The sequence below is a fragment of the Alternaria atra genome, assembly GCF_907166805.1.
Source record: "Alternaria atra isolate CS162 genome assembly, contig: 22, whole genome shotgun sequence".
Taxonomy (NCBI): Eukaryota; Fungi; Ascomycota; class Dothideomycetes; order Pleosporales; family Pleosporaceae; genus Alternaria; species Alternaria atra.
In genome coordinates this window covers 1665894-1686610 of record NW_025091320.1, presented here as the reverse complement: position 1 = coordinate 1686610, position 20717 = coordinate 1665894, and the positions used below count along the sequence as shown (strand labels likewise).

The 20717-nt window shown below is 52.5% G+C and overlaps 7 protein-coding genes across 7 annotated transcripts; 4 read left to right on the top strand and 3 right to left on the bottom strand.

Annotated features, from left to right (window-relative positions):
• Window positions 1-255: 255 nt before the first annotated feature.
• On the bottom strand, window positions 256-1626 carry ALTATR162_LOCUS3331 (uncharacterized protein; the record flags this gene model as incomplete). Its single annotated transcript, XM_043310937.1, has 2 exons — window positions 256-1165; window positions 1295-1626. 2 exons carry the CDS (start codon window positions 1624-1626, stop codon window positions 256-258), a joined length of 1242 nt encoding a protein of 413 aa, XP_043166872.1.
• A 279-nt stretch (window positions 1627-1905) lies between these two features.
• Window positions 1906-2747, bottom strand: ALTATR162_LOCUS3330 (uncharacterized protein; the record flags this gene model as incomplete). Its single annotated transcript, XM_043310936.1, has 2 exons — window positions 1906-2671; window positions 2722-2747. The coding sequence occupies 2 exons, from the start codon at window positions 2745-2747 to the stop codon at window positions 1906-1908; spliced, it is 792 nt and encodes a 263-aa protein (XP_043166871.1).
• A 444-nt stretch (window positions 2748-3191) lies between these two features.
• Window positions 3192-6851, top strand: ALTATR162_LOCUS3329 (uncharacterized protein; the record flags this gene model as incomplete). The annotated part of the gene is made up of 2 exons (XM_043310935.1): window positions 3192-6109; window positions 6161-6851. The coding sequence occupies 2 exons, from the start codon at window positions 3192-3194 to the stop codon at window positions 6849-6851; spliced, it is 3609 nt and encodes a 1202-aa protein (XP_043166870.1).
• A 906-nt stretch (window positions 6852-7757) lies between these two features.
• ALTATR162_LOCUS3328 (uncharacterized protein) lies at window positions 7758-9149 on the top strand (the record flags this gene model as incomplete). The annotated part of the gene is made up of 2 exons (XM_043310934.1): window positions 7758-8372; window positions 8436-9149. The coding sequence occupies 2 exons, from the start codon at window positions 7758-7760 to the stop codon at window positions 9147-9149; spliced, it is 1329 nt and encodes a 442-aa protein (XP_043166869.1).
• Window positions 9150-11997: 2848 nt separating this feature from the next.
• Window positions 11998-13033, top strand: ALTATR162_LOCUS3327 (uncharacterized protein; the record flags this gene model as incomplete). The annotated part of the gene is made up of 2 exons (XM_043310933.1): window positions 11998-12583; window positions 12636-13033. The coding sequence occupies 2 exons, from the start codon at window positions 11998-12000 to the stop codon at window positions 13031-13033; spliced, it is 984 nt and encodes a 327-aa protein (XP_043166868.1).
• An 892-nt stretch (window positions 13034-13925) lies between these two features.
• ALTATR162_LOCUS3326 (uncharacterized protein) lies at window positions 13926-19224 on the bottom strand (the record flags this gene model as incomplete). Its single annotated transcript, XM_043310932.1, has 2 exons — window positions 13926-14684; window positions 14740-19224. The coding sequence occupies 2 exons, from the start codon at window positions 19222-19224 to the stop codon at window positions 13926-13928; spliced, it is 5244 nt and encodes a 1747-aa protein (XP_043166867.1).
• Window positions 19225-20087: 863 nt separating this feature from the next.
• On the top strand, window positions 20088-20555 carry ALTATR162_LOCUS3325 (uncharacterized protein; the record flags this gene model as incomplete). The annotated part of the gene is made up of 1 exon (XM_043310931.1): window positions 20088-20555. The coding sequence occupies one exon, from the start codon at window positions 20088-20090 to the stop codon at window positions 20553-20555; it is 468 nt and encodes a 155-aa protein (XP_043166866.1).
• Between the last annotated feature and the right edge of the window lie 162 nt (window positions 20556-20717).

Here is a 20717-nt window from a genome sequence, read left to right as displayed (position 1 = left end):
TTTCACTCTTTCGGCCCTTTCTTGTCTTAGCCCGCATGACCAGCATGCTGGCTAGCGAGCGGACGGTCCCGAAGACCACGTTGTGGCAAGCATCGGAGTTGTGTCCGTGGGAACGGGCGGGTCATGGCTTGTTGGCTAGCCCGAATTTCTCGAGTACCATGACAAAAGCATACAGGACAAGAGTCATGTATTGTGGTGCAGAGTAGAATTTCCTCTTTCTCCAGAGAACCGCTCACCCGCGCTAGATAGCTAAAGTCACTTCTCGCTTTCAAAGGTACTGTAATGTGCGTACTGCTCCTCCATATCCTCACCGCCGTCTACCGAATCTGGGTTCTCATCCGCAACAACCTCTGGTTCAACCATATAAACTACCTCCCTAACAGCAACGTCTCTGAAAGCTGCACCAACGGTGTCCAAACCCATAGTGCGCAGATCGAACTGCATGTCCTGGCTGCCAGACTGCAGAACCTCCATCTTAGGTTCAATGTCTTGAGGTTCCTGCCCATTCTCCTCATCACTGACAGAGTAATACCACTCGTCTCCACGATCAAAGGCGTAAAACTCAAGCCGGGGTCCATATAGGAGCATACCGTAACCGTTTTGAACCTTGCCACCTCGGCATAGCGCGTCAGTGAGAATGTCACTGCGGTGAACGGTGTTTTCCGTCGAGAAACGTGGGACTTCATCGAAGTTGTCGATCATAATGGCGAAGTAGGTGTGCGGGTGCTGTTCGCATATAACCACTCCAGTCTTCTCATTTCTTATTTCTGTCTCGCATGTGACCACAAAAACAGCGATGTCCTGAGGCGAGATATAGTCCCATTGCAGGTTGGCCATGTATGCAAACTCGTGGTTGTACTCTGCTACCTTGGCAACTTGCTCCTCCTTTTCGGCCCTCTCAAGCTCCTTTTTGGTCGGCGCTCGTCGCCGATTAGCCTTATTAGTGCTATTGGCCTTCTTCTTGCGCAGATCCTTCCAGATGTCCGACTTGTCGTTAGCAGCTAAGATAAAGTTTATCCCATTCTTTGCAATGAGTCCGGGGGAAGTCGGCACCACAGTGTAGCCTTGCGATGCAGGGTAATAGTGTGTGAGCAAGGCAAAAGCGAAGGCCTCGGCGTATTGCATACGCGTAGCGTTAGTTGCAGTCGACTGGGAGTCATATTGGCTGAGGTAGACTGCATGTAGCGCTCCGAGGCCGGGTATGTCGTTGACGGAAGTTTCCTTGGAGTTGGGGATCTCGAAATCGACTAAAGTTCGCCAGAACTCCGATGGATACTCAGCTTCCTCTTCTTACTGAATGTTCGTGGCATGCTCGTTCGGTTCTTCGAAAGCGCCATGGAACTGGTCTCCATTCGATTCGATATGGGCTGCTGTGCTATCAGGTGCCATCAGTCCTTGGTAGCCTGCACGATAGGCCTCAGACGGCATCATATCAGGCATGAACATCTCGTAGGCACTCGGGCCATGACCCTGAAAGTCGTAGTGCGGAGTTGAGCTCTTATGCATATGCTTGGGAGTGGATGGCGCGAACATGTTCTCGAGACTGGGATCCATCGGAACGTACTGCTTATTAAAGCCCGAAGTCATGTCGAAATCCGTATCCTCTCGATTGTAGTTGTGATCCATTTTGGCAGTCGACGTAAGCCGAAGAGGGTAAGCAGATAAAACCAAGGAGACTGAAGACGAAGTGGATATAGGCGACAAGTGGAGTAGTTTGCTAGCGCGAATCAGACAGAGGTAAAGGCAGACTCGTGGCAACGAGTGAAAAGGCGTCTATCACTCGCACCATCCAGATATGACAGCCATGCACTCGAGTGACCATTACTTGCGATCGGTGTGATATTGCGTCTGATGCATGTTTCGCTCGTGAGGCTGACGAAACAGCGATGATATTCCTGAAGCGCCTCATGTCGACTCATCACCAACAGGTTGGTTCTCCGTCGCGGTAGCTTCCACACCATCCATTCCGTCTGCGGCGCCTTCAGGAGCGCCATCCGATGCCTTCTTAGCTTGCTGCTTTGCCTTCTGCTTGAGCTTCTTTTCTCGATTCCTCCGTGTGTTCTTCTCGCGCTTGGCCTCTTCCTTCTCCCGTGCAAGACGTGCTGCTTCGCTCTCCTTGTCCTTTGCCTCCTGTAGCTTCTTCCTAATGGCTATGCGTGACTTCTTGCCCTTCCTTGTGCGCTTAGGTGCCTTATCCTCGACGGTGACTAGAATGGGAGGATGGCCAACCAGTACCTCCTTACTCATGCCAGCTGGTGATATCTTGCGCACCTTCCACGGCAGGGCGCAACCGGGCCATGGCTGCTGCGACAGCTCCAGGACGCTCCTCCCATCTATAGCCGCCGCTCTGAACTCTTGTTCCTCGTCGCTTGTGGGTTCGTCGGCGAAATAGTAGCTCCGTGGTTTCTTCAAGATCAGTCCTGGCTCTCCGCTATCGGCGTCTGGGGATGAAATTCGGATCCTATGGGATTGTGGAGCGGCATTTGCGGGCGCAGCGAAGAGTCGCAGCTCTGTCTCGTCTTCATCGCTTTGCGCGACATCATCGGCATCGTTCTCGGCAGTCGTGTAGGTGAATTGGGTGTTTATTTTGGAACGAAGGAGCGCTTCAAGGTCTGGATCTGGTGAGGACCGTGGTGATGAGGCGGGCGACTGTAGCTCATCGCGGCGGACCCTCCCCAAGGTCAGTATGCAGACAACAGGCGCACTAGCGAGTCAACCCACCGCTTTGCATCCGGCACTTCAAACATGGCGTCGTCGTGGAGTTGTCGAAGAAACTTGTTGTCTCGAAGTTTTGTTAGGCTGGGCATCGGCTGCAAGGCGGGAGATCGGCATTTGTCCAGCATCCGGCTAGACCGGTCGGCTAGCGCGGTGCAATTCGATCCCCTCGTCATGCCTCGATAACCGCGGGCTCATTTGCATCGGATATTCCGCACATCCTTAGGAGGCCAAAAGGAACGCGTTACCTGCCTATCGTCCGCGGACCCAGGATATGGGTCGTCTAGCACCGATGCAGTTAATATCCCGCTCTAAACGGGAGACAGCGGCAGCCACGAGGACTTGTGCAAGAGTGACATGCCCCCGTCGCTGCTGTCAGTCCAACACACCCCACCGTTGTGCCTCTGCCCCGGGATAGATACTTTGCCGTGCTTCTGAAAGGACATGTTGAGGCTGCCTGCCGGTATACGATAACAATGGGCTATTCATGGCCAGAAGCAGCCCGCGAGCGGGACCTCCACAGGTTTGGTTTGTGCAATGAACACACTTCTGCTGCAGCTAAGGATGCACTTAGATACTACCGCCCATGGCTCGATGCACAGAGCCTGGTTGATGCTGCCGACGGTTCTGGTAAAGGCCTGACCTACTCTGGCTACCAGCCCCAGACGTCGCGCGACCGCTCCCTGACTGCCTTTGCGCAGCTCGCCACGCTACGTCTGGACACGCGCCGGGCTATGGTCTCGCTCATCGACTCGCACCACCAGTACATTCTTGCCGAGGCCACTCGCACCCTCTCGCTGTTCAAGCCTGTCGCCGAAGAGCCCGAAGACGAGGTATGGCTGGGCAACGCCATCTTGACCAAGACCGACGCTGTCTGCTACCACACCTTTGCCTCGACGTATACTGCCAAGGAGGAGGATGGAAGCACAATCACAGGCGAATGCATGGTCATACCCGACTGCAGACTAGACCCTAGGTTCGCCGACAAGGACTATGTCAAGGGCGAGCCTGGCGTTCGATTCTACGCTGGAGTACCCATCATCACCAAGGCAGGTCATCGCATTGGCGTTTATGCCGTGTCTGATGAGAAGCCCCGTGAGGCTATCAGTGCTGGCGAACTGCGCTTTATGCAGGATGTCTCCGCTGCCGTCATGGAGCACCTCGAGCTGGCCAAAGACAGTATGGACCGCAACAAGGGTGAGCGCATGGTACGCGGCTTGACACAATTCATCGAGCGCTCCTCTGTCCAAGACATACGCGAAGACGGTAACCGGCCCACGACTATGGAGAAACAGACTGAGAATGCGCGCTTGGTAGCCCTTGCCGAAGAAGAGGAAGAAGAAGGATCCAATACGGCTGCTCCTGTCAGACAAACCCTGCGCAAACGTGATGCAGAATCTGACGTAGCTCGCATCTTCCACAGGGCCGCTCGTATAATACGTCAGAGCACTGAGGCCGACGGCGTCGTCTTCTTCGACACTTCAGCCGCTGGAATAAGAACCCATCTCTATGACTACAACCGCAGTTCCGCTAGTAGCGACGAGAGTGCGACACACAACACTGACACTGGCGACTCGGCTGCCTCACGGAAGCACAAGAAACAGACAGCCATCACTGCCGATGGCGCATCGGACGCAAATGGTGCTGACAGCAAGCCCTGCCCTGTTGTTGGATTGTCGTTACGTGAAGGAAACGCGGCCCTAGTGCACACAGACTTCAGCTTCAACGAAGCTGCCATGGAACGCTATATACATCGGTACCCGTACGGAAAATTTTTCAACTATAATGAGGATGGCATCGGTGTTAATTCTTCCGATGAGAAGTCAGAACGCTCCGAGACTGAGCAGTCGGACCGCACACTCGACGGATCCACCGCTAACACCAAGAAGCCGCGCAAGAAGCGAGAAAGATTCATCCCAACTGAATTCCTAAAAGTCTTGCCCAAGGTCAGAAGCCTAATATTCCTGCCACTCTGGTGTCCGGCCACGGAACGATGGATTGCTGGTGGCTTTATCTGGACAACCCAAGCCGGACGACTCATGAGCCCAGACAACGAGCTGCCGTACCTACAAGCATTTGGTAATTCAGTGACCAGTGAAGTAGGCCGACTAAATGCTCAGAAGGCGGATCGTGCCAAAACTACCTTCATTGCCTCCATATCGCACGAGCTACGTTCGCCACTCCATGGTATTCTCGGCTCTGTTGAATTTTTACGCGAGACCGTGGCATCGGCATATCAAGAGTCTCTAGTTTCTTCCATCGAGACATGCGGCAAAACATTGCTTGATACAATTGACCATGTGCTTGACTACGCAAAGATCAACAAATTACAAAAGGTCGCTGGGCAGAACAAGCGAAGCCTGGGGCGGAGCAGGAGACAACCTGCTGACAATTCCATCCTTGGTGTTACCTCTGACTTTGATCTAGCGCAATTGGTCGAGGAGGTCTGTGACACTGTGTGTGCCGGTCACACCTTCAGAAAGACTCACCACGTCCGAGGATCCGCCATCTATGATCAGGCTGAGAGCAAAGCTGCGAATAGCTCGATACAAGACGCAAATGGCAATAATGATGTGGAGGGCAGAGATACGCATGGATCCGTCGCTGTCTCTTTGATCGTAGCCCCCTATGTTAGCTGGATAGTGCGATCGCAACCCGGCGCCCTGCGACGTATCGTTATGAACTTACTGGGCAATGCACTGAAGTATACGGACTCCGGTTATATCGCCATCAAGATGCTACAACACAAAAGCTCAGCCGACGTCATGGACTTGTCTCTTAGTGTGGAAGACTCCGGCAGAGGAATGTCGCAGGAATACCAGCGAACGAAATTGTTTTCTCCATTCAGCCAAGAGGATCCATTCAGCTCTGGTACCGGGTTGGGCCTTTCGATTGTCAAGCAAATCATAGAATCCTTGAAGGGCGAGATCGAAGTGAGGAGTACTCACAACGTCGGCACTGTCATCAAGATCAATATACGTCTGCCGATTGGATCCAAGGAGAACGCGCAGCAAGATCTTGCTCTTGTTCGGGCACCTCGGGAGCTGAAGGACACGTCTGTCTCGATTGCTTGCGACATGACTGACACTCAAGGTGGCGAACGAGGACTCAAAACCAAAGAGTCCATGGAAAACGCGTGCAAGAATTTCGACATGAAGATTGTTGCGTCGAAGCATTCCGACGCTGACATATCGGTCACTGATATCGACTTCCTGCTTATAGACTCCCCCTCTCTCTACCAGCTGATACAGAAGTCGAACTCCCATCGTTCTAACAAGTCACCGCTGGGCGTGGTTTGTGTCTGCACAGATACTTCAGAGAAAACTGCAGTGGAGACTCAGCTCGCGAGACAGGTTGAGGCGCTTGGCTGGCTTATGGAAATAGTCACCCAGCCGTAAGTGACTTGCAAAAGGTCTCTACATCATTTTACTGACAATGTTGACAGCTGTGGACCTCGAAAGCTTGCCCGATCACTTCTATCTTGCCAGAAGCGTGCCTCGCAACACAACAATGAGCGACCCATTAGTCGATCGATGAGCTCCTCCATAGTACAACCTGAATTCCAGTCCCTCGCCCCGCCTCGCGTTCTATCTCAGCGGAGTCTCAGCGACATGTTCCCACAAGACATCTCGACGCGACAAGCCGACAATGTAGCTGGAGGCCCTTCTCCACCCCCACCTCGCCCCTTTCCATCCATTACAACCCCTTTGAGTCCCACCCCAAGCGAGAGCGGCGAATACTTTAATCCACGAATTCTCCTCGTAGACGACAACGCCATCAACTTGAAGCTCCTCGTCGTTTTCGCCAAGCGACAAAATCTGCGTTACGTCGAAGCAACCAACGGTCTCGAAGCATTCGAAACCTTCAAATCAGAAGCTACTTCTTCTTCCCCACCAGCTCGTCCTTTCGACTTTATACTCATGGACCTGAGTATGCCCGTAATGGATGGCCTGACGAGTACACGGCACATTCGCCAGTTTGAGAGCAAGAACGGACTACCCAAGTCACATATCGTGGCACTCACTGGACTGGCAAGTGCGCAGGACCAGAAAGATGCGCACGAGGCAGGTGTGGATATGTACCTTGTTAAACCAGTCAAGTTCGCGGATATCAAGCGTGTTTTCGGCGGAAAGTGAATCAAGGAAGGCATTTTTTGATTGGCGTTACGTGCGGTCTGGTAGCTTTCTTTGGGTATATGGCATAGTATTTGTGCATTGCGAGGGTGTTTTGGATAGACTTCGGCATAGTTGCTTGGAAGACCTAGGTAGACTTTTGCCGCGGCTGGGGCGGTCTTTATGATATTTCTGATGACATGTATTCCTTACTACCAAGTCCGCTCGTTGCCATCATGTTGTTTTTCTCTGTTCCGATGGTACCATCTAATGAAGCCACGCATCCCACGGGCGCCGAACGGGTCATTTATTTCAGCTGGTAAGCAAGATGATCCTGCAGGAGCACTCTAGTATTCCACAGGGTGGATGCATCCGCAACAGATGCCCTGTATATAACCAATCAAGTGACGAAGTTAGCGGCTAGGTTCCCTTGTGGGCTTACCCTGCAGCTATTCTACCGCCGGCAACAGGTGACAGTCACGATGCTTTCAAATCAGCTTATTGGCAGTCTGCGTACATCTGTACATGTCACTGTTGGCTGCAAACTTGGCATTGCAACAATCGTTTTTCGGTGGTGCATCAACATGGCGAGCTCGACCCACAAGATGAATAGCAAAATACCTCATTACCCAGTGTTGATTATTGGAGCTGGTGCAAGTGGGATCGCAGCCGGAATTCAACTCAAGAGAAAGCTTGGGTATAATCAGTTCAAAATCGTTGATCGACAGTCTGGCATTGGTGGTGAGGATTGCGACAGCACTTCTGTCATTTCATTCGTTGATATCCGACAACAGGTACTTGGTGGATCAACAGATATCCTGGTGTAGTGAGTCTCGTTCGTGTAGAACAGTCAAGATAGGAAACTGATTTCTATTTAGCAATGCGATGTGTAGGTGGCATTGCGCAAGTGGATAGCTATAATCGTCTAATATGAGAAGGCCTACTTCCTTATACTCCTTCTCCTTCGCACCGAACTACGTTTCGAAACGCTTGTATCCCACCGGCGAAGAATTCCGCGACTATCTGAATGACATTACAGGAGAATACAATCTGGCCTCTCACATCCAACTGAACACCGACGTAAAGGAACTCCGCTGGGTTGAGGTCGACGCGCAATGGGAAATAACGCTTCAGCATCTGGTGCCCGGCACGGGCGATCTTAGTACTCGAGATCGAGAACAAAGAGCTACCACTTCTGGTCGCGCATCCGTGTACCTACATGAAGAGGTGGTGCGTGCTAAGGTAGTGGTGAGCTGCGTAGGCATCCTCGTAGAGCCGAATCCATGGCCATCTTCCATTCCGGGGCGCAACAGCTTCAAGGGTGATGTCTTCCACTCCGCACGCTGGCGCGACGACATCGACCTCAACGGGAAAGACATCGTGATCCTCGGTACTGGTTGCAGCGCCGCACAAATAGTCCCATCGCTACTAAAGGAGCCCTATAATGCCAAATCCCTTACTCAAATCGGCCGGTCAGCGCCCTGGGTAATGCCTCGACTGTCTGAGCCTTTCGGCGAAGAGAAATATGCAAGATACGCACCCTCCGTATACAAGTGGTTTCCGTTTTTGGGGTATCTGAATCGTGTCCTACTATATCTTTTGGTGTAGGCTATTTGGTCGACGGTTTTCCAGAAGAAGAATCAGAAGTGGCGGGCTGCGGTGGAGAAACAACAGCTGGACAGGATGAAAGATATCGTACCAGAAAAGTACCACCATTTGATGACGCCAGATTATTCTTATGGGTGTAAGAGACGCGTTTTCGATACTGAATGGTTACCCAGTATGCAAAATCCAAGCTTCACGCTTACCAATCGCCCTATCCAAGCCGTGGAAAGCAAGGAGCTCGTCTTAGGACCAGATTCTGTACCTGCTGCTGAGGGTCAGGATCTACCAGCTGAGCAGCGCATCAATGCCGAGGTCATAATCCTTGCTAACGGCTTCGAAGCGACTCGTTGGTTACACCCACTTTCAGTCTACGGTCGAGACGGCGTGGGTTTACAAGAAGTATGGAAGCAACGCGGAGGTCCGGCTGCGTACATGGGAATGGCTGTCGATAGGTTTCCAAACTTCTTTATCGCCGTCGGACCGAACACAGTGAATGGCCATCACTCACTCATCCTCACGAGCGAAAACACGATCTCTTACGTCTTGAAAATGATCAAACCTATCCTAAGCGATAGAGTACAGAGAGTCGAAGTGAAGAAACAAGCCGTCACTAAGTGGACCGAGGACGTAAAGAAGGATCTGAAACAGACAGTGTTCAGCGCATGTCGCAGTTGGTATGTGGATGAAGAGGGTTACAACTCGACTATGTATCCGTGAGTATCTACGTTCAAGCCTAGCTACGTTTACAGCTAGATGGTACTAATATGGTCCACAGTCGCTCGCAAACGGAATTTACTTTGAGATGCATGTTCCCAGCGTATGCTGATTGGGACGCATTTACGCCTTCCGGGTCGAAAGTATCGCTTCGAGGAAACAGCCTTACTACTTTGGTCGCATCTGCAGTAACTGTGGCTGTAGCTGTAGCAGCGGCGGTGTGGTATGGTGTTACGAAATATATGTGATGTATCATGTGCCAGACTTGAGAGCTCAGGCTAGAGATCGATAGAGATGGAAACCTGAATTGCTCGGAATTGCGAGAGTGCATGTGAGAGTGATCGTCCGCTTCGTACATAGAACAAAGCACTGTGATCGTCTAGTCGCACTGGATTGGTCGGAGTAAGAATCGCTTCCTGTCTCCCAGTCTACGCGGTGTCGCACAAATGAACCTTCTACCCCTCACAAACTCGCTCATCAGTAACTTGGTCATAGTCATCCCATTTGCTCACGAAGAAGTCATCTCTTGTTATCTCAGCTTTATGTGAGAAAGTGCATCGTGAGAGTATGCATCATAAGCACTAGTGCTGTGTTGCGCCTGAAACTCAGTAGTCCTCTTTAGAGTGGTTGCAGCATCATTACCTGTTGTATGGGACTGTGTCTGATTACTAGGAGCATTTATCGATGGTCCTAGATGCGTTGTGATGTGGTCGAGGGTCGTGCCTTCCCGTTCAACACGTAGTCACGCGACTTCGCGTAACAAGAACCTTGGAAAGACCCTAGAACGCGACTTAACCTTCAATACATCTCGTTCACTCATTCTTGCTTGGCTTTGCGATCCTGCATTCTCATCGACACTCACGAAAGAGTACTGGCCAGCTTGCATTGTCAGCACTAATGCCGTTGCAGAGATGCAGCTCTTTTTGCGCTGTCCCCATCACCTTGTCTGGTGATAACAAGTTCATGCCATCCCATCGGTCTCACAGCCGCATTGCGATGCATCACGATTATGCTGTCCGACAGTGTTATCCAACTCCGCTCTGACACCTGTGCGCACGTTCCGGTATCTGACCGAGGAATTCGGTGGTGTGATGCGAAAGAGCTTAGGGAATGAATGCGCAGCCAAATAGAGGCCGTGGCATTCGTCTCGGCGATGGAAGATTACGCGTGGATGTCGGTCTCGCCTTGTGTGCGGCCAGAGCAGATTCTCGAGTGGCGTCCAAACACCACATTCTGTGTCTGCGACATCGAGGCGATGGTGCTGCCAACATTCCTAGTGCTGCCAATAGCGCGAACGAGCGCCCATCGCGGATATGCGGTACGTCGGTTGCGCCATCTCTTTCAACGGCTCTAAGCTGTTCGTCCTATTCATGATTTCCAGCATTGGCACAGAGGGCTTGAGTCGCATCCGTAGTAGAGCTCGCGAGGTTGGTGGGTCATGAGTAATTGCAAGGGTTCAATCCGGCGAGAAAGGTTTCGCTAGAGGATCGCCTGCTTGGACTATCCTTTTAGGGATTTCCACTTTCGGGTCTCCGACATACACGTCCGCAACAGCATCAGCGCTATCACATCGTCAAACATGAAGCCGACAATTGCATCCACGATCATTGGCTAAGGAATTCAGATCATGTCTGTAACACTTGACAGCATACGAAAAGGTCCCTGCGCGAGAGTTTTTGTGAAGTGCCGAACGCTCTCCTGCTTGAGAAGCCCAGTAGAGCGCACACGAACGGATCTCCTTCTCTATCTTACCGGGTAGTTCTCTATCTTACCGGGTAGCCAAAACTCTTATAAGATCCCTCAGTATCTTGTACAAGAGTTGGCTGCCACAGCAGTGCTTAGTTGCCGACTTACGTGCGGAAGGCGAAGCGAGCGTGCGCGGCACGTGCTAGCTTTACGGATGCCTGAAGTTTCGAGTCGCTAAGGTCAGCCCACGATAAACCATTTCGATACTCTAACCTTTGCCTGATAAGGCTCAAGCCTTGCCCTGCGCCTCAAACGCAGGGCGTCCATGGCCCAAACCGCGGGGCCGTGTTGATCATCGTTTATCGGCACTACAACTCCTCCACGCTCGCTAGTCTGAAGCCGTCTTGAAACAATAAACAGCACCCCCACACCTTTCTTTAGAAAACATTTGTTTCGACAGAAAGGGGTATCACTTTCCAAACCAACGGTCCGTTTGCCAATGCGATACTAGAAAGAACACACTGGAGAATTCGCCTTTGAAAAACACCATCGATGTTGTTCGGGACAATGCGGTGCCGGCGTGATTGCATGCATGTCGTTGTTCTAAGCCTGCCGCAAGTAAGATACACTGCGGGAATGCCAAACATCGTTGGCCAGTAAGAAACATGATGACTGATGAGCTCGAGCATATGCAGCATATCTCGTGAGGCGGAATACTTGGAATCGCATTCCAAGCTTCAAAATAGTTGGCATATTCACTACTATCTGCTCCGCCTCAAGCACAATCTATTCTACCGGTCACATAGTGGCGTCTATCCGTTATCCCAAAACAGTAGCGGTGGGTCTTTCTCACCATTGCCCTAGCGGCCTGTCACATCTATTCCAGCGCTCTCTTCAACGCTTACCCATGGGAATCAGGGTCATGAGAGGCTTTGCTCACGCCGTGCTAACTGTACGCATGAGTCGTGGCTACTATTCTTGCCCATTCTCAAAAATGTCTAACAATGTATAAAGACATAGGTTCATCGCTCTCTTACTATCATCATCTCAGGTCAATACAGTCATTCGCTCTTTCGCTTCTTAGCACACCTTACCCATCCTATCTTCCCATCCATCCTGTTAGCCTTTCGTTCAATAGGACCACTATTTTCTCTTAACATACATAATGTATATTCGCAACGTCCTCGTCTCTGGCCTTGCGGCTGCCAGCACAGTCCAGGCCTACTCCAACTACACCATCCGGGAAGAGGATTGGACCGTTGCATCGCCAGCACCGGTACAAGAGAAGCGTACCCTAGGAAAGATCCTCGGTCTGTTTGGTAGCCTCTTCGGCGGCAACAAGGAGCCCGCGCAGGAATGTCCTGCTGTTTGGACTCAAATCTCTTCCACCCTCACCCAGCAATTCCTCGGAGATGGCCAGTGCACAGATGCTGCTCGCGCTGCTATCCGATCTTCCTTCCACGACTGCTTTAATGGAGCTTGCGACGGATCTCTTATTCTCGCCAACGAGTGCTCGAACACTGAGAATCGCGGCCTGGAGCGCCTTTGCAGCAACCTCGCCAATGTTGCCTCCCAGACCAAGGTCGGCGTTGCCGATCTCATCCAGTTTGCTGCCGCACACGCAGTCAAGACATGCCCTGGTGGACCTACTATTCCCGTCAAGGTTGGCCGCAAGGATTCCAGCGAGGCAAATGCTCTTGGTGTTCTACCCAGCGGTTTCGCCAAAGGAGGAGACTTGGTCAGGCTCTTCGGTAAGCATCATCTTCCTGTCTACAACCTTTCCGTAACTAACAACGTTTCTAGCATCAAAAGGCTTCTCCCCTTACGATCTTGCTGCCCTGATTGGTGCTCACACTGCTGCTAAGCAACGCGTCACCGACCCTTCCAAAGCCGGCGCCGCTCTTGACTCCACTGTCGGCACCTGGGACAACAAATACTACTCCGAGACCAAGAGTGGCAAGGCTCCGTTCACTCTTGAATCTGACAAGAACATTGCGCAGAACCCTCTCACCGCAATCCCTTTCTCGACCTTTGCCGCCAGCAAGGGTTTGTGGGATTCAGCGTTTGTAGGCGCAATGGTCAAGATGAGCATGCTCGGCGTTGAAAACAAGAATTTGATCGACTGCACCAGTGCGCTACCTGGTGGTAGCAAGAGGCGGGATGTCAAGAGCAGCAACATCTTTGATCGCTTCAAGTGGTAGATGGGGTAGTATGCATGGTGTCCGCATTTTTGGGCGTTACGATATTTCTTTTTTTGTCACTTCCCGTTGGAACTTCACGACTCTCATTGATGGTACATGCTAGTCATGTTTTCTTGTTTATATCATATCTTATGGAAAAGGAAAGGGGTCTGGTAGTATTCTCCATAGCTACCGTGTCGGACATAATTACAACACTCTACACGAACCTGTCACGTCACTTGCACAGGAAAAGGGCATCAATGCAATAAGACTGTGCATTCAGCATCTACACTTACAATGCCCCGTGTCACTCCATACTTCTTGACAAAGGCTTTGTACAGGACAACAGGTTATTCCGTGACGACAATCGTGTCAACATGGCACTTACAGTATATTACCTCATACCATGTACCCACCATGCTAAGCAACCGGTTGAACACAAGAAGAAACACGAAAAGGTGAATGAACAAGTAAAATATCGACATGATTCCTATTCCTTACCGTTTCTCTCCCCCAGGATATCTAAACCAATCCCCCTGTCCATCAAACCATCCCTCCATGCCTTCATCCAAATATGCCTATCCGCCATCCAACACGACGAAAAAGGCGCCAGCGACATCACACTGCGCAAGCGATGCATTAAATCCCTCCAGGTTGGTACAATACAACAAACGAGAAAGATTCGGCAAGGTAAAGCCAAAGTAAAGTTAAAAACTTTATAACTGCCAAAACGTGAAAAAAAAAACCGAAAAAAGGAAAAGACGATCGGGTATCGAAGTCGAAAATGTACTATCGCGAAATTATCCCCAGCTGGTTTCTCCTCCTTCATCTGTTTGTCTCTCTCTACAACAGTAGTAGTAGCAATGCAAAGCATCCAAAACAAATGATAACCTTTGATGTCAACATGGCTCGCTCAGCCTTCCTCCGGCGGTGGCGTAGGTAGATCTCTTCCCTTTTGTTCTGGGCTTGGTGGGTGAACAACAGTGACTGGTGTCGTCGGATCTCTTGTTTCCTCGCCTTCTTGGTCGGCGATGCTATCACCTTCCTCGGGTATGGCTGTGGGACTCAGAATGCCTCCGTCTTCGCCCTTGGCTGAAGTAGCTTGATTACGTCGATTCCTCCTCCGTTGCCTTTCCGTGTCGGCACTCTCTCTTCTTCGTCTCACAGACAGCGAACCGTCTTTGTTCAGGCCAGTTCCTGACTGTAGACCTTCCAACATGGCAGCAGCGCGGTCTGCGATGTCTGCTTCAGCGGTACCAGCAGCGCCGGCTGTAGGACCAGCGGTGCTACTAGCCTCGCTCTCCGCAGTCTCACTCGTAGGACTGAGCAGTTTGCTCTTCTCGTCCTCTCCTTCGACACCCTCCCCTCCGTTCTCCATGTTGACGCCAATCTCAGGAATCTTCTGGCCACTAGCCACGCGTACCTGGTGCTTGTCCTTTAAGCGGGCGCGACGACGACGATCGCGTTGATCTCTTGCTTCAGGCTTTGCAGCACGCAGCTTCTGGAGCAAGTCGTCCATGGCGCCGGTGGAAGCTGGGGATTTGGGTGCATCTGAGTCTGAGGATAGGGCATTGGGTGAGAGGGGGTTGGCAGTCTGCGCCTGTTTGCGACGCATGGAAATCTCGTTGCGACGGTGTTGTTCTTCGAGCGCGGTGTTCTTCTCTTTGGATTTCTACAGGCAGATTAGCAGGCAAGAAAATAGAGATAGGGGATCGATGATGACTGACCTTCCATTCCTGAACGAAGTTGGCCAACTTCGCAAAGAAATCCCTCCTCGCACTGTCGTCAGTTGGATCTTCTCCATAAAACGCCATGATGTCGTCGTAGCTCTTCTGCATATCCTCAAGGAAGACCTGCATCTGCTCCGCCTTTCTTCTGGCCTCCTTCATGTTCCTTTGCACAACAATGGCAACCTTGTCTTCTGGATGGAATTTGGTTGGATCAGACAGGTTACCGGAGTCGAGCGACATCTGGACGTTCTTGATGTTGTCAATGTACTTCTTGGCATCGGTCTGCAGTTGCTCAACGTTGATCTTCTGCGCTGTCACGACGCCGCCGATCTCGTCGGTGAAGCCTTCCCACCCAGAATATTGGTTGCGCACAATTCTTTCGACAACATCGGCAAACGTGGATTCGTTCCTGTCGTCTTTGAGCATACCTAGTCGCGATAGCGTGGAGAGCTTGAAACCGCTGGCTTGCTTATTGGCATCGTTCATGAAATTACCAATGTCCAGGATGAGACCTAGAACACTGATCAAGGCTGACGAATCGCGCAGACTCTCAGAAACCCTTGAGATTTCCAACAGCTTGTTCGATATCTCATCATACTCGGATTCGTACGTACGAGTCAATGCGAGCGCCCTCATCCTACTCTTCCAATAATGGTGCAGTTCGTAAGCAGTAAGAAGGTAGATTTGGTCTTCTCTTGTAAGTTCGTTCGGGTCCTGTTCGCGCTTGCTTTCGCTAGCATTAGGTCCAGTCCAATCTTTCGAGTAAGGCGCCATGAGCTTGGCGGTATTATCGGGTATGTCACAGAAGTCGTTCTTTTGCAAGAACTCCATGGTGACAGGGTCGTCCAGGATCTTGCTGTCGCAGTGAATGATCATTCTTACAATGTCCTCAACTCCGTAGGATGAGAACTTAGCCATACTGATCTGGAAGTTGTGCATGAGGTCACGGGAGATAATCTGCTTCTTGTCGTCCTTCTTGCCAGACTTCTTGCCGATCGCCTTGATTTCCTTTGCCAAGAACAGCTTCTCGACTTCCTCCAATACACCTTTCCTAGCCAATTCCTGGTACTTCTCTTCTTTCTCTTCCGAAGTGAGACCACGGGTGGCCCAGACGGTGGTAGTAGGTTGATCAACCTTGTCCCAGTGAAGAGCCTTGAGCTTCTTCTTCGGACGCGGCCCAGAGAGAGCAAATTGTTGTGCAGCACCAAACCCAGGTGCCTTAGGCATGAAACCGGGACGTTTGGCACCTGGCATTGGTGGCGGTGGTGGCGGAGGCATGCCGCCACGTCCAGGCATAGGGGGTGGAGGTGGAGGTGGAATTCCAGGCTTGAAACCAAGCTTGCCAGGCGGCGGTGGCGGCGGTGGCGGCGGCGGAGGTCCAGCAGTACCAGGCATAGGCGGCGGAGGTGGTATGTTGGCAGAGAATCCAAGAGCACCTGGAGGGGGTGGAGGGGGTGGAGGTATGGCAGCTTTGGGTGCCTCGCCATCAGCGGGTGTCTTTGGTGAGCCGGATTCGAGGCTGGGATGAGATGGTCCTGTTGTAATGCCGTCATCTTCAGCATCCGAGCCATCATATCGCTTGACATTTGAAGTGATATCTGCCAGGAGGGCATTGGCTGTCGAAGTGCTGAGCTTTGGCTTGTGCATCTGTACGAGTCGAGGCTTCTCGATGACAACATCGTCATCATCCATCTCTGACACCTCACCATCCTCACCAATTTGACCAGGAAGACCAGGAAGGGGCTTTCTTCGTGGTACACCACTCTTGGCACGGACTGATCCGAATGAGCTCGGTTCGAGGTCACCATAGCCTTGTTCGGTCATACCAGGCATGTCACCCTCCATCTTCTCTCGCAGTTCCCGGAGCTTCTCACTGGGCTGCATCTGTAGAGTCTTGCCCTCCAGCGTCGCCTGTGTCCTGGCTCGTTGCAGTTGGATCTCCAGTCTGTTCATGAGACGTTCGCGGTCCATGATGCCTTGCATTTGAGCTGGATCCGTGGCACCGAGCCCGTCCTTGCCAGACTTCTTCGCCGCCGACGCTGCAACGTCTTGAGCATCCCTGAGCATCAAATATAGTTCACGCGTTTCGAGTTCGTTACGTTGCAACTCTTGAGCACGTATCCTCTGCATTTCTGCAAGTTCTGACTTCATCTGCTCTACCTGCCTGCCACGAAGCTCGATGATACGTTCTTGCTCTGCTAGTTGTTTCTGCAGCTTAGAGACTAGGCCATCTGCACCCAGCTCTAGCTGGGCCTTCATCTCATCGCGTTCTGCAATGGCCGAGTCTGCAATCTGTCGCGCTTCGACTGCTTCATCGCGTACCTGTCGAGCCTCGGAATCGGTATAGAGCTTGTCGAGCAGAGACTGTACGGTGAAGTTCAGACTTTGCTTGAGGTCCATGTCTGGCAGTCGGCGGTCCATAGCCACGTAGCTCAGCATTTGGTCGACCAATTGGAACATTCGCAATCGATCCTCGCTCTCGGTGTCGCGCATCAGCAGTAAGTGTTGCATGGCCGACGTAAAGTAGTCTTGCGCGCGGCTGCCATGGATCTTGCTCATGATGGCATCTGCTATTTGAACGGGGTCGTTGAGATCCTTGGTCTCGCCCTCTACGTTGTCGATCATGGAGCTATTCTCCTTCTGAAGGAAGTCCTCGTAGTCCACAGCTTCGTTGTCCAAGTAGTGCTCGATCTGCTTGTCGATGACATCGTACTGGAAGCCTTCCATCTTGTTGAAGATGCGCTTGATGCCACATGCCGTGAATTGGGCTCGCACATGCATTCTGAGCTGTAGGTCGCGTTCCGGGGCATCCACGACCATGTTGATCAGGAAGAGTGTTGCGATTGCATATTCCATGAGGAGGTTCTCTACACCGATACCTCCACTGCGCACTTCGTCCGAAGCGCCCACCATGGAGCCCATCTTACCACGGCCGTCGACCGTGACTTCGACGATGCGCATCCATGCATCGAATCGACTGCTTTCGCCATATTGTGATTTGAGGTTGTCGAGTGCCTGCAGTACTTTCTCATGTCCACTTCCGTTGCCCCAGTGGCACAAAAAGGTCAAGACATCTGAGACAAGTTTTCGGGTGTTGAGGCGCGAGGAGATCAAAGAGCCACACAGCGCTTGTATGATGGACGGGTGGTTGAGGGCGTTGTCGGCACCGTACTTGTTGTTCATCAATGCCTTCAAGCACTTGATGATCTCGTATTCGCGTTCCACGTCGTTTTCCGCCTTTTGCGCCATGACGCTGGGAGGAGGTGCAGGCCCTGTTCCCTTCCGGCGGTTGATCTTGGCTAATACATTCGTGAGGGCAATCTGACCCTGCGCTTCGATGAAGCCCCTGACCCAAGCTATAGGCTGCGTTCGCAGGCTGATCTCCAAACTCGACATTTGTTTTATAGATATCGAGTTGTCCATGACCTTCTTGACGTACCACTCGGGCGAGCCCTCCTCTTCTGCGCGCATAAGGATGTCTTGACCACCTCCACCGGGGCCGCCGTAGGTTATCCGCTGTGTCTGACGCTTCTTCTCTTCATGCTTGAATTCGGCCAGCTTGTCCTGGTAGACAAGCGTCCACTTCTTGTCAATCTTGTAGGCCTCCATTTGCCGCCGCGCCTGCTCTGGTAAGCTCTTCCATCCTCGCTTCACCATGAGATTCATGAACTCCTTCTCCACGACATGGTCTGGCGGTCTTTGTATGCTGAGTGTGTTTTGGTTGAACGAGGTCTGTGACGCGGACGGCGAGGAGGAGTTGTAGTGCAGCAGGTGGCGGTGCGAGTCGCGCGGAGTGGATACGGCGGTGGGGAGGAGACTGCCGGCATCGAGGCCTATGGATGATATGGTCGTCTGTGATGGGTTCTGCGGGTAAAAAATGTTGCTGCCACGCGTCTTAGAGTCGTTGCTGTAGATGCTCGCCTGGTCGAAGGAGGTGCGCGTGTTATTGGAGGAGTCAGTGCCGGCATAGTATGAGTGGCTGCCGTCCCTGCTGCTCCCACGCGCGCCCCACTGCTGCATCGACACACCGCGGTCGCCGGGATTGCTTGAGGCGATGGTGGTGCCCAGGGAGTGCGGTGGTGGGCGCGGTGGCCCTGGGTTGGAGTAGCCGTTCTGGGGCATTGCAGTGGCGTTGAAGACGGGGTACTGATGAAAGTCGCCGCCGCCTTTGTTCAGATGGTGCGGCAGTGGTTCGCCCGTCTTGGAGGCGTCGTCTCGCGGGGGATCGATGGTTGATACGGGGCCAGCTCGCGCGAAGATGCCCTCGGCGGTCATGGACACGGGCCGCTGGTCTATCGAAGCGCCGCCGATGGAGTGTCTGTGTGAATGGCGTGACGAGAGCGAGCCATGAGAGCTCCCCGGGGGGCTGTCGGTGGATGAGGTGGTTGTGTGTTTTGCGTCGCTGGCGTGCTTGTCCTTGTCCTTGTGTAGGCGTCGTCCGAAGAACTTGCCGGCGGAAGATTGCCGACCCTTGCTGTCCATGCCTATAACGAGAGTCTATGCCCAATGCTGCCGCTCTGGGAGCGCGCCGCCCGACGTGTCTGTTCCCCTCCTTCCTGGAGCAGAGCCGTCTCGCTTCACTGGGACGGGTGGTAGGGCGATCCAAGTCTCCAACGGCTATCTCTAATCCTGAAAGGAGAGTGCGGGGCTGGATGTGGTGAGTCTTGAGGTAGTAGAAGCAATTCCTGGGGGCGCGGTGGTGGTGCGCACCATGCGGCTGCAAGTGAGTCGGGAAGTTGCCGAATAACTAGCGCCGCCTGCGTGACTGCTGCATGTCAATATCCTAGGGAGATGTGTAGTACAGGACAGGACATGGCCATTCTCCATTCAGCCATCACCAACATGTCTCGACGTTGGACAGGACAGGCCCAGCAAGTGGGCTTATGCGAACTCGTCTGGGCCATGTCCGCATTGGCCCCGACGTTCTCCTGAGACGTGCGCGCACGTCCGTCCTGTGGCGCCATCTGCCAGCCCATGAACTCCTAGCCGCTCCCAGATGAGCCGGCTACGCGACCTCGCAGCCCTCTTCACGTCTCCCTCCAAACTAACTGTTCCCGGCGTCTTCTTGTCCTGTGGCGCAGCAGGCACGAAACGACACGACACACATCTGGCGCACTACGTCGCAACACCACGTAGCCCAGCCTTGCGTCAGCCCTACGTCCTAGCCGATCAAAACGACGCGCTCCGCCAGTTCACGCTTCCTCACTAGCACATGCATCCACAGCCATGGCCGGCTTTACCCATTTCCTCAAGGTGAGTGACTGACAGCTGTCACGTACATGAAGCTTGCGGGCGGTGAGCGCATCAGTGGGTCTTCATGCGACCCCTAGAGGACACCAACATCCATGTGGAGGCTGACGATGCGCCTCCAGACCATCCTCGTACCCTTGTTCCTCGCTGCTATTCTCTATGTCCTACTAATCTTCATCATTCTGCCCTTTGTCCGCCGCCATCGAAGCCGTTATAGCCAATATCTACCTATGCCCGCCGGTGTGACCGACTTCCCTACATCTTGGCGGACGAACCTCTCCGATGCCCTCTACAACCTGTTTGCGCCTTCCGCTTGGGTCAGACAGAGGGCGGTTGTAGATGGGAGCGGACAACATGACGATGATTTGTTTGACGATGAGGAGGGAGAGGGCATGGTCGGCTTTGACCACATCGACGAGAGGAGGAGAGAAGCACTGGAACAACGCAGGAGCATAATGGAGGAAGAGAGGCGCTTAGGGCGCGACCTGGAAGAAGGCTTCAAGGATGATAGTGAGGATGAGCACGAAGACGAGAGGCGGCGGTCCCTATCGCGACACCGATGATCTACATAATACTCTTCACATCACTTACCTACAATTTGAACACTGGCGCATACATCACATCACCAGCACCAATATCAGCTCAAGTTGTCGGCAGTTGGACTTCAAGTGGATATATTCATGTACATAGGTAGGCGGAAATACCCATCCGACACCCAATAACTA